Raw genomic sequence first — 13245 nt, forward strand, 5'->3', positions numbered from 1 at the left:
CAGCAGTCGACCAAATCGGCAGAGCACAGGCAGAACCAGGCCTGCAATAAGGCTCCTTCCTGGGTGGAGTGCATGCTCAGCAAAAGGCCTCAGAGTGAGCCCAGACCTAGTATAGCCAACCAGCTCCCTGAGCCTGCTGAGAAGAGCACTACTTTTATATCTTTTTTTTTGTATTGCTTAATGAACAAGACCATTTCAAACTCCCACTTTCTCATTTCCCTCCCGATGAGTCACTTACCCTCGCCTCCTCCCCCTGCAGTCCTAAGGGAGCGCACTGGAATTTCTCTCTACTACATTATGACTTGCTTCTGGGACAATTACTAGATTTTGGGGTATTACTAAGGAGCAATTTTGAAACTCTGAAACTTATACTACGTTAAGGAGGTATTGTTACTAGTTTATCCTTCGGTATCTGGAGTAGTTTAAGAAGCACAATATTTTGGTCCAAGTTCACTCACTATTTAAGCAGCAGCAAATCTCCTGGCTCAATGAGTCTAAAGCCTTGCTTTAAGAGTGAGCTCTCTCTGGACATCTCTGTAATCGTTACATTTTAGGATGGTGCCTGTGCTTCTGCTCTTGATGAGCATAAACCTGGGCTGCAGCACAGCTTGCTCACTTGACTGGAGTGCATTTTGGAGAATCAATTCCCAGCGCACTGACACCCTACAGTTATTAAAAGAGATGAAAATCATGCCGGTCCTCTCCTGCCTACAAGACAGAACCGATTTTAAATGTCCCTGGAAGAAAGGCCATATCATCCAAGGAAAGCAGAGAGAAGCAGCCACCTTTTGCTACTCTGAGATGCTCAGGCAGGTTCTCCAGCTCTTCAGGCCACAGGCCACAAGAGATGCCTGGCCAGAGAGGACTCTCGGGCGGCTTCTCACTAGCCTGTTGAGTGGCCTAGAGGCTCTGGAGGGGACAGCGGAACAAACACCTCCCTGTCTGCCTACTTTGGCCATGGCCATCCGCTCCTACTTCTTACGAATCTCCCGCTATCTGGAGGAAAAGGGATACAGCCCTTGCTCCTGGGAGATTGTCAGAGCAGAAATGCAAGTGGCCCTTTCCACATTCCCGGTGCCTGCAGAGAGAACCTCCAGGAAGAGAAGAAGCTCCATGCAGGAATCCCCTCTGAGGTGACAGCATGTTCAGGGCCTCAGGTCAGAGCACACACTACACCTGATGCAAGAAGACTTAATCGAAAGAGTTGGTGACATCATACACCGTTTGAAAAGGGTCTCGTACCTCATGCCCTTAGACTAGGAGAATGGAAGGGTGTGTGTGCCGTATCCTATCTGACTACTAATAAATTAATGATTCCAAACTGTCTGGACAGGTTTCAATTCCTGGGGGGACTTAGACAAGGGCCACGGGTGTGGTAAGAGGAACCATTGTGGGGAAAGTATTTTCCCAGGTGGCAGGAATTGAAGCCATTTCTTGATGGATGTGAGGGTTCTAACTTCCTTCTGTTAACTAGGAACTCAAGACTCTCAGTCTGGAATCAGAAGGCTACCTCATCCTTGGGCAGGGAAAGGGCCCTAGGAAGGGATGGCTAAGGACTTGGATGGATGCTGCCAGGGCCCTCCCGCAAGTCCCTGGCCTTCCTTGTCTCTGTGACTTTGCACACACGACATCAACTGTGTCCTCACTGTGGGCAAGATGGGTGGCCATCTGTTGCAGAGGATCGAGCATCCTGTGATTCACCAAGGATGGTGCACCATGACCATGTGACCGGACTCTCCCAAGACTACAGGAGACCAACATCAACTCTGCTCTGTTCAGGCAGCCTGCACCTGCTCTCACAGGACAGTGCCTTGCTCTAATCAGCCCAAAGGAAGCCGCTGAGGGACATGAGGCAGAAAGACCCTCCCTGGTGCCCTCATTGTGGCCTTGCTACTTTGCACGGTGATCAGCCATAGCTCTTGTGTCTTCCCTTCCAATTATCCGTTTATCTTGTGGACACCCTCAGAGTACGGGAAACATCAACCTGGGCCTACTTTGAACATTGAGAGTTACACGACGTGTCACCTATTCATGTTCACAGTCTCTCGGCGACTTTCAAGAAGTAGTGTAATGGAGAGACTAACGAAGGGTCACAGTGTAGAGTAGAACACAGAGGGACAGAGAGAGAGAGAGAGAGAGAAAGAGAGAGAGAGAGAGAGAGAGAGAGAGAGAGAGAGGTGAAGTGTGTGTATTTTGTGTGTGTGTTGTGTGTTTGTGGGGGAAGGTACTCCTGACAGGCTGGTGGGGAAGAACTGATTTCCGGTTTCACTAGAGTGCTTCACAAAAAACATCCATCAAACTCAGCAGGCTCCAGAAAGTGAAAGAGCATAGAAACAGCAGTGTGTGGAGCTAAACACCAGTATGAGGAGACAAACGCTACCATTTGGAAGTCATTTGGACAGCAGACTAAAAGTTTCAAAATACAATGAGAGTAGAAATGCATGTAGCATAGAGAGAGAAAAAAAAAACCAACCGTGAAAAGCATAGATTTCCGGTAAAAGCAATTGTCGGTGAAAGCATAATAATCCTTGGAGTGGGAGAACCTTGCCTTTGTTTAGTTCCAGAGGCTCAGAGGATCTAACAAGTCCCAGAGAAGGAGCACCACAGTGAAGCACTCTGAAGCAGAACAAGAGGATTTCCGACAGGAATTGCCATTGCCATGAGTGTGGGGTTGAAGCAAAGAAAGACAGGATTGCCATCCTCCTGGTTGAAGTCGCACTTGGTGCCCTTCAGCACAGTTCCCACGCGCAGGGGTCAAGCCTCTACATCTGTCCTCTCTGAGCAGCACTTGCTGTCTGGGGCCAGCCGTTCTGGTCTGTCCAGCTTCTCCTTCCTTTTTCCAATTCCTGCCCTCCCAAGGCCAACTAGAAGGCTACTGCAACCAACACACACCACTCTGAGATTCAGACCAGAGGAAAACATACCAATGTATAGCTCTCTGTTTTTGAAGCGCCCACATTCTCCCTGCAAAGGGGCCTCTGTCCAATCAAGTCTGTCTAGACCTAGGTTCCAGGCGGCGGTCGGTCGAATCGGCAGAGCGCAGGCAGAACCAGGTCGGCCTTCTGCCTCTTTCCTGGGTGGCGCATGCTCTCAGGGAAAGGACTCAGTCAGAGTGAGCCCTGGCCCAAGTGCAGTAGTCAATCAGCTCCCTGAGCCTGCTGAGAAGTGCCCTATTAAAGTGGCAAAATCATCTGGCTCAATGGGTCTGAATCCTTGCTTCACGCGCGCGCCCTCTGCCGGCCAGCTCCAGAATATTAAGTTTCGACATGGTGCCTGGGCTCCTGCTTTTGATGGGGGTGATGCTGGGCTGCAGCACAGCTTGCTAACTTGACTGGGGTGCATCTTGGAGAATCGATTCGCAGCGCGGTAACACTCTACAGTCGCTACGAGAGATAAAATTCAAGCCGGGTCTCTCGTGCCTGCAAGACAGAACCAGAGCAAGGGGATTTCCCACAGGAAATGCCATTGCCATGAGTGTGGGGTTGAAGCAAAGACAGGATCGCCATCCTCCTGGTTGAAGTCCCACTTAATGCTGTTGGTTGAGCACAGCCACCGCGCAGGGGGTCAAGCCTCGACACATGTCCTCTCTGGGCTCCTCTTCCTCTCTGTGGCCAGCAGCTCTGGTCTTTCCAGCTTCTACTTCCCCATTTCCCATTCCAGCCCGCCCAAGGCGAGCTAGAAGGCTACCGCGCCCCACACACACCATCAGAGTCGGATAGAGGAAAACGTACTAAAGTATAGCTCTCTGGATTTGGAGCTCCCACATTCTCCCTGCCATGGATCCTCTGTCCAATCAAGTCTGTCTAGACTCGGGTTCCAGGCAGCAGTCGACCAAATCGGCAGAGCACAGGCAGAACCAGGCCTGCAATAAGGCTCCTTCCTGGGTGGAGTGCATGCTCAGCAAAAGGCCTCAGAGTGAGCCCAGACCTAGTATAGCCAACCAGCTCCCTGAGCCTGCTGAGAAGAGCACTACTTTTATATCTTTTTTTTTGTATTGCTTAATGAACAAGACCATTTCAAACTCCCACTTTCTCATTTCCCTCCCGATGAGTCACTTACCCTCGCCTCCTCCCCCTGCAGTCCTAAGGGAGCGCACTGGAATTTCTCTCTACTACATTATGACTTGCTTCTGGGACAATTACTAGATTTTGGGGTATTACTAAGGAGCAATTTTGAAACTCTGAAACTTATACTACGTTAAGGAGGTATTGTTACTAGTTTATCCTTCGGTATCTGGAGTAGTTTAAGAAGCACAATATTTTGGTCCAAGTTCACTCACTATTTAAGCAGCAGCAAATCTCCTGGCTCAATGAGTCTAAAGCCTTGCTTTAAGAGTGAGCTCTCTCTGGACATCTCTGTAATCGTTACATTTTAGGATGGTGCCTGTGCTTCTGCTCTTGATGAGCATAAACCTGGGCTGCAGCACAGCTTGCTCACTTGACTGGAGTGCATTTTGGAGAATCAATTCCCAGCGCACTGACACCCTACAGTTATTAAAAGAGATGAAAATCATGCCGGTCCTCTCCTGCCTACAAGACAGAACCGATTTTAAATGTCCCTGGAAGAAAGGCCATATCATCCAAGGAAAGCAGAGAGAAGCAGCCACCTTTTGCTACTCTGAGATGCTCAGGCAGGTTCTCCAGCTCTTCAGGCCACAGGCCACAAGAGATGCCTGGCCAGAGAGGACTCTCGGGCGGCTTCTCACTAGCCTGTTGAGTGGCCTAGAGGCTCTGGAGGGGACAGCGGAACAAACACCTCCCTGTCTGCCTACTTTGGCCATGGCCATCCGCTCCTACTTCTTACGAATCTCCCGCTATCTGGAGGAAAAGGGATACAGCCCTTGCTCCTGGGAGATTGTCAGAGCAGAAATGCAAGTGGCCCTTTCCACATTCCCGGTGCCTGCAGAGAGAACCTCCAGGAAGAGAAGAAGCTCCATGCAGGAATCCCCTCTGAGGTGACAGCATGTTCAGGGCCTCAGGTCAGAGCACACACTACACCTGATGCAAGAAGACTTAATCGAAAGAGTTGGTGACATCATACACCGTTTGAAAAGGGTCTCGTACCTCATGCCCTTAGACTAGGAGAATGGAAGGGTGTGTGTGCCGTATCCTATCTGACTACTAATAAATTAATGATTCCAAACTGTCTGGACAGGTTTCAATTCCTGGGGGGACTTAGACAAGGGCCACGGGTGTGGTAAGAGGAACCATTGTGGGGAAAGTATTTTCCCAGGTGGCAGGAATTGAAGCCATTTCTTGATGGATGTGAGGGTTCTAACTTCCTTCTGTTAACTAGGAACTCAAGACTCTCAGTCTGGAATCAGAAGGCTACCTCATCCTTGGGCAGGGAAAGGGCCCTAGGAAGGGATGGCTAAGGACTTGGATGGATGCTGCCAGGGCCCTCCCGCAAGTCCCTGGCCTTCCTTGTCTCTGTGACTTTGCACACACGACATCAACTGTGTCCTCACTGTGGGCAAGATGGGTGGCCATCTGTTGCAGAGGATCGAGCATCCTGTGATTCACCAAGGATGGTGCACCATGACCATGTGACCGGACTCTCCCAAGACTACAGGAGACCAACATCAACTCTGCTCTGTTCAGGCAGCCTGCACCTGCTCTCACAGGACAGTGCCTTGCTCTAATCAGCCCAAAGGAAGCCGCTGAGGGACATGAGGCAGAAAGACCCTCCCTGGTGCCCTCATTGTGGCCTTGCTACTTTGCACGGTGATCAGCCATAGCTCTTGTGTCTTCCCTTCCAATTATCCGTTTATCTTGTGGACACCCTCAGAGTACGGGAAACATCAACCTGGGCCTACTTTGAACATTGAGAGTTACACGACGTGTCACCTATTCATGTTCACAGTCTCTCGGCGACTTTCAAGAAGTAGTGTAATGGAGAGACTAACGAAGGGTCACAGTGTAGAGTAGAACACAGAGGGACAGAGAGAGAGAGAGAGAGAGAAAGAGAGAGAGAGAGAGAGAGAGAGAGAGAGAGAGGTGAAGTGTGTGTATTTTGTGTGTGTGTTGTGTGTTTGTGGGGGAAGGTACTCCTGACAGGCTGGTGGGGAAGAACTGATTTCCGGTTTCACTAGAGTGCTTCACAAAAAACATCCATCAAACTCAGCAGGCTCCAGAAAGTGAAAGAGCATAGAAACAGCAGTGTGTGGAGCTAAACACCAGTATGAGGAGACAAACGCTACCATTTGGAAGTCATTTGGACAGCAGACTAAAAGTTTCAAAATACAATGAGAGTAGAAATGCATGTAGCATAGAGAGAGAAAAAAAAAACCAACCGTGAAAAGCATAGATTTCCGGTAAAAGCAATTGTCGGTGAAAGCATAATAATCCTTGGAGTGGGAGAACCTTGCCTTTGTTTAGTTCCAGAGGCTCAGAGGATCTAACAAGTCCCAGAGAAGGAGCACCACAGTGAAGCACTCTGAAGCAGAACAAGAGGATTTCCGACAGGAATTGCCATTGCCATGAGTGTGGGGTTGAAGCAAAGAAAGACAGGATTGCCATCCTCCTGGTTGAAGTCGCACTTGGTGCCCTTCAGCACAGTTCCCACGCGCAGGGGTCAAGCCTCTACATCTGTCCTCTCTGAGCAGCACTTGCTGTCTGGGGCCAGCCGTTCTGGTCTGTCCAGCTTCTCCTTCCTTTTTCCAATTCCTGCCCTCCCAAGGCCAACTAGAAGGCTACTGCAACCAACACACACCACTCTGAGATTCAGACCAGAGGAAAACATACCAATGTATAGCTCTCTGTTTTTGAAGCGCCCACATTCTCCCTGCAAAGGGGCCTCTGTCCAATCAAGTCTGTCTAGACCTAGGTTCCAGGCGGCGGTCGGTCGAATCGGCAGAGCGCAGGCAGAACCAGGTCGGCCTTCTGCCTCTTTCCTGGGTGGCGCATGCTCTCAGGGAAAGGACTCAGTCAGAGTGAGCCCTGGCCCAAGTGCAGTAGTCAATCAGCTCCCTGAGCCTGCTGAGAAGTGCCCTATTAAAGTGGCAAAATCATCTGGCTCAATGGGTCTGAATCCTTGCTTCACGCGCGCGCCCTCTGCCGGCCAGCTCCAGAATATTAAGTTTCGACATGGTGCCTGTGCTCCTGCTTTTGATGGGGGTGATGCTGGGCTGCAGCACAGCTTGCTAACTTGACTGGGGTGCATCTTGGAGAATCGATTCGCAGCGCGGTAACACTCTACAGTCGCTACGAGAGATAAAATTCAAGCCGGGTCTCTCGTGCCTGCAAGACAGAACCAGAGCAAGGGGATTTCCCACAGGAAATGCCATTGCCATGAGTGTGGGGTTGAAGCAAAGACAGGATCGCCATCCTCCTGGTTGAAGTCCCACTTAATGCTGTTGGTTGAGCACAGCCACCGCGCAGGGGGTCAAGCCTCGACACATGTCCTCTCTGGGCTCCTCTTCCTCTCTGTGGCCAGCAGCTCTGGTCTTTCCAGCTTCTACTTCCCCATTTCCCATTCCAGCCCGCCCAAGGCGAGCTAGAAGGCTACCGCGCCCCACACACACCATCAGAGTCGGATAGAGGAAAACGTACTAAAGTATAGCTCTCTGGATTTGGAGCTCCCACATTCTCCCTGCCATGGATCCTCTGTCCAATCAAGTCTGTCTAGACTCGGGTTCCAGGCAGCAGTCGACCAAATCGGCAGAGCACAGGCAGAACCAGGCCTGCAATAAGGCTCCTTCCTGGGTGGAGTGCATGCTCAGCAAAAGGCCTCAGAGTGAGCCCAGACCTAGTATAGCCAACCAGCTCCCTGAGCCTGCTGAGAAGAGCACTACTTTTATATCTTTTTTTTTGTATTGCTTAATGAACAAGACCATTTCAAACTCCCACTTTCTCATTTCCCTCCCGATGAGTCACTTACCCTCGCCTCCTCCCCCTGCAGTCCTAAGGGAGCGCACTGGAATTTCTCTCTACTACATTATGACTTGCTTCTGGGACAATTACTAGATTTTGGGGTATTACTAAGGAGCAATTTTGAAACTCTGAAACTTATACTACGTTAAGGAGGTATTATTACTAGTTTATCCTTCGGTATCTGGAGTAGTTTAAGAAGCACAATATTTTGGTCCAAGTTCACTCACTATTTAAGCAGCAGCAAATCTCCTGGCTCAATGAGTCTAAAGCCTTGCTTTAAGAGTGAGCTCTCTCTGGACATCTCTGTAATCGTTACATTTTAGGATGGTGCCTGTGCTTCTGCTCTTGATGAGCATAAACCTGGGCTGCAGCACAGCTTGCTCACTTGACTGGAGTGCATTTTGGAGAATCAATTCCCAGCGCACTGACACCCTACAGTTATTAAAAGAGATGAAAATCATGCCGGTCCTCTCCTGCCTACAAGACAGAACCGATTTTAAATGTCCCTGGAAGAAAGGCCATATCATCCAAGGAAAGCAGAGAGAAGCAGCCACCTTTTGCTACTCTGAGATGCTCAGGCAGGTTCTCCAGCTCTTCAGGCCACAGGCCACAAGAGATGCCTGGCCAGAGAGGACTCTCGGGCGGCTTCTCACTAGCCTGTTGAGTGGCCTAGAGGCTCTGGAGGGGACAGCGGAACAAACACCTCCCTGTCTGCCTACTTTGGCCATGGCCATCCGCTCCTACTTCTTACGAATCTCCCGCTATCTGGAGGAAAAGGGATACAGCCCTTGCTCCTGGGAGATTGTCAGAGCAGAAATGCAAGTGGCCCTTTCCACATTCCCGGTGCCTGCAGAGAGAACCTCCAGGAAGAGAAGAAGCTCCATGCAGGAATCCCCTCTGAGGTGACAGCATGTTCAGGGCCTCAGGTCAGAGCACACACTACACCTGATGCAAGAAGACTTAATCGAAAGAGTTGGTGACATCATACACCGTTTGAAAAGGGTCTCGTACCTCATGCCCTTAGACTAGGAGAATGGAAGGGTGTGTGTGCCGTATCCTATCTGACTACTAATAAATTAATGATTCCAAACTGTCTGGACAGGTTTCAATTCCTGGGGGGACTTAGACAAGGGCCACGGGTGTGGTAAGAGGAACCATTGTGGGGAAAGTATTTTCCCAGGTGGCAGGAATTGAAGCCATTTCTTGATGGATGTGAGGGTTCTAACTTCCTTCTGTTAACTAGGAACTCAAGACTCTCAGTCTGGAATCAGAAGGCTACCTCATCCTTGGGCAGGGAAAGGGCCCTAGGAAGGGATGGCTAAGGACTTGGATGGATGCTGCCAGGGCCCTCCCGCAAGTCCCTGGCCTTCCTTGTCTCTGTGACTTTGCACACACGACATCAACTGTGTCCTCACTGTGGGCAAGATGGGTGGCCATCTGTTGCAGAGGATCGAGCATCCTGTGATTCACCAAGGATGGTGCACCATGACCATGTGACCGGACTCTCCCAAGACTACAGGAGACCAACATCAACTCTGCTCTGTTCAGGCAGCCTGCACCTGCTCTCACAGGACAGTGCCTTGCTCTAATCAGCCCAAAGGAAGCCGCTGAGGGACATGAGGCAGAAAGACCCTCCCTGGTGCCCTCATTGTGGCCTTGCTACTTTGCACGGTGATCAGCCATAGCTCTTGTGTCTTCCCTTCCAATTATCCGTTTATCTTGTGGACACCCTCAGAGTACGGGAAACATCAACCTGGGCCTACTTTGAACATTGAGAGTTACACGACGTGTCACCTATTCATGTTCACAGTCTCTCGGCGACTTTCAAGAAGTAGTGTAATGGAGAGACTAACGAAGGGTCACAGTGTAGAGTAGAACACAGAGGGACAGAGAGAGAGAGAGAGAGAGAGAGAAAGAGAGAGAGAGAGAGAGAGAGAGAGAGAGAGGTGAAGTGTGTGTATTTTGTGTGTGTGTTGTGTGTTTGTGGGGGAAGGTACTCCTGACAGGCTGGTGGGGAAGAACTGATTTCCGGTTTCACTAGAATGCTTCACAAAAAACATCCATCAAACTCAGCAGGCTCCAGAAAGTGAAAGAGCATAGAAACAGCAGTGTGTGGAGCTAAACACCAGTATGAGGAGACAAACGCTACCATTTGGAAGTCATTTGGACAGCAGACTAAAAGTTTCAAAATACAATGAGAGTAGAAATGCATGTAGCATAGAGAGAGAAAAAAAAAACCAACCGTGAAAAGCATAGATTTCCGGTAAAAGCAATTGTCGGTGAAAGCATAATAATCCTTGGAGTGGGAGAACCTTGCCTTTGTTTAGTTCCAGAGGCTCAGAGGATCTAACAAGTCCCAGAGAAGGAGCACCACAGTGAAGCACTCTGAAGCAGAACAAGAGGATTTCCGACAGGAATTGCCATTGCCATGAGTGTGGGGTTGAAGCAAAGAAAGACAGGATTGCCATCCTCCTGGTTGAAGTCGCACTTGGTGCCCTTCAGCACAGTTCCCACGCGCAGGGGTCAAGCCTCTACATCTGTCCTCTCTGAGCAGCACTTGCTGTCTGGGGCCAGCCGTTCTGGTCTGTCCAGCTTCTCCTTCCTTTTTCCAATTCCTGCCCTCCCAAGGCCAACTAGAAGGCTACTGCAACCAACACACACCACTCTGAGATTCAGACCAGAGGAAAACATACCAATGTATAGCTCTCTGTTTTTGAAGCGCCCACATTCTCCCTGCAAAGGGGCCTCTGTCCAATCAAGTCTGTCTAGACCTAGGTTCCAGGCGGCGGTCGGTCGAATCGGCAGAGCGCAGGCAGAACCAGGTCGGCCTTCTGCCTCTTTCCTGGGTGGCGCATGCTCTCAGGGAAAGGACTCAGTCAGAGTGAGCCCTGGCCCAAGTGCAGTAGTCAATCAGCTCCCTGAGCCTGCTGAGAAGTGCCCTATTAAAGTGGCAAAATCATCTGGCTCAATGGGTCTGAATCCTTGCTTCACGCGCGCGCCCTCTGCCGGCCAGCTCCAGAATATTAAGTTTCGACATGGTGCCTGTGCTCCTGCTTTTGATGGGGGTGATGCTGGGCTGCAGCACAGCTTGCTAACTTGACTGGGGTGCATCTTGGAGAATCGATTCGCAGCGCGGTAACACTCTACAGTCGCTACGAGAGATAAAATTCAAGCCGGGTCTCTCGTGCCTGCAAGACAGAACCAGAGCAAGGGGATTTCCCACAGGAAATGCCATTGCCATGAGTGTGGGGTTGAAGCAAAGACAGGATCGCCATCCTCCTGGTTGAAGTCCCACTTAATGCTGTTGGTTGAGCACAGCCACCGCGCAGGGGGTCAAGCCTCGACACATGTCCTCTCTGGGCTCCTCTTCCTCTCTGTGGCCAGCAGCTCTGGTCTTTCCAGCTTCTACTTCCCCATTTCCCATTCCAGCCCGCCCAAGGCGAGCTAGAAGGCTACCGCGCCCCACACACACCATCAGAGTCGGATAGAGGAAAACGTACTAAAGTATAGCTCTCTGGATTTGGAGCTCCCACATTCTCCCTGCCATGGATCCTCTGTCCAATCAAGTCTGTCTAGACTCGGGTTCCAGGCAGCAGTCGACCAAATCGGCAGAGCACAGGCAGAACCAGGCCTGCAATAAGGCTCCTTCCTGGGTGGAGTGCATGCTCAGCAAAAGGCCTCAGAGTGAGCCCAGACCTAGTATAGCCAACCAGCTCCCTGAGCCTGCTGAGAAGAGCACTACTTTTATATCTTTTTTTTTGTATTGCTTAATGAACAAGACCATTTCAAACTCCCACTTTCTCATTTCCCTCCCGATGAGTCACTTACCCTCGCCTCCTCCCCCTGCAGTCCTAAGGGAGCGCACTGGAATTTCTCTCTACTACATTATGACTTGCTTCTGGGACAATTACTAGATTTTGGGGTATTACTAAGGAGCAATTTTGAAACTCTGAAACTTATACTACGTTAAGGAGGTATTATTACTAGTTTATCCTTCGGTATCTGGAGTAGTTTAAGAAGCACAATATTTTGGTCCAAGTTCACTCACTATTTAAGCAGCAGCAAATCTCCTGGCTCAATGAGTCTAAAGCCTTGCTTTAAGAGTGAGCTCTCTCTGGACATCTCTGTAATCGTTACATTTTAGGATGGTGCCTGTGCTTCTGCTCTTGATGAGCATAAACCTGGGCTGCAGCACAGCTTGCTCACTTGACTGGAGTGCATTTTGGAGAATCAATTCCCAGCGCACTGACACCCTACAGTTATTAAAAGAGATGAAAATCATGCCGGTCCTCTCCTGCCTACAAGACAGAACCGATTTTAAATGTCCCTGGAAGAAAGGCCATATCATCCAAGGAAAGCAGAGAGAAGCAGCCACCTTTTGCTACTCTGAGATGCTCAGGCAGGTTCTCCAGCTCTTCAGGCCACAGGCCACAAGAGATGCCTGGCCAGAGAGGACTCTCGGGCGGCTTCTCACTAGCCTGTTGAGTGGCCTAGAGGCTCTGGAGGGGACAGCGGAACAAACACCTCCCTGTCTGCCTACTTTGGCCATGGCCATCCGCTCCTACTTCTTACGAATCTCCCGCTATCTGGAGGAAAAGGGATACAGCCCTTGCTCCTGGGAGATTGTCAGAGCAGAAATGCAAGTGGCCCTTTCCACATTCCCGGTGCCTGCAGAGAGAACCTCCAGGAAGAGAAGAAGCTCCATGCAGGAATCCCCTCTGAGGTGACAGCATGTTCAGGGCCTCAGGTCAGAGCACACACTACACCTGATGCAAGAAGACTTAATCGAAAGAGTTGGTGACATCATACACCGTTTGAAAAGGGTCTCGTACCTCATGCCCTTAGACTAGGAGAATGGAAGGGTGTGTGTGCCGTATCCTATCTGACTACTAATAAATTAATGATTCCAAACTGTCTGGACAGGTTTCAATTCCTGGGGGGACTTAGACAAGGGCCACGGGTGTGGTAAGAGGAACCATTGTGGGGAAAGTATTTTCCCAGGTGGCAGGAATTGAAGCCATTTCTTGATGGATGTGAGGGTTCTAACTTCCTTCTGTTAACTAGGAACTCAAGACTCTCAGTCTGGAATCAGAAGGCTACCTCATCCTTGGGCAGGGAAAGGGCCCTAGGAAGGGATGGCTAAGGACTTGGATGGATGCTGCCAGGGCCCTCCCGCAAGTCCCTGGCCTTCCTTGTCTCTGTGACTTTGCACACACGACATCAACTGTGTCCTCACTGTGGGCAAGATGGGTGGCCATCTGTTGCAGAGGATCGAGCATCCTGTGATTCACCAAGGATGGTGCACCATGACCATGTGACCGGACTCTCCCAAGACTACAGGAGACCAACATCAACTCTGCTCTGTTCAGGCAGC

At 50.3% G+C, this 13245-nt stretch overlaps 1 protein-coding gene across 1 annotated transcript; it reads left to right on the top strand.

Annotated features, from left to right (window-relative positions):
- The first annotated feature begins 4778 nt into the window (after nucleotides 1–4778).
- Nucleotides 4779–8777, top strand: LOC142834285 (interferon alpha-6-like). The gene is made up of 2 exons (XM_075946594.1): nucleotides 4779–4954; nucleotides 8195–8777. The coding sequence occupies exons 1-2, from the start codon at nucleotides 4779–4781 to the stop codon at nucleotides 8775–8777; spliced, it is 759 nt and encodes a 252-aa protein (XP_075802709.1).
- Nucleotides 8778–13245: the final 4468 nt, after the last annotated feature.

This window comes from Microtus pennsylvanicus, chromosome 13, assembly GCF_037038515.1.
Source record: "Microtus pennsylvanicus isolate mMicPen1 chromosome 13, mMicPen1.hap1, whole genome shotgun sequence".
NCBI classification, from domain to species: Eukaryota; Metazoa; Chordata; class Mammalia; order Rodentia; family Cricetidae; genus Microtus; species Microtus pennsylvanicus.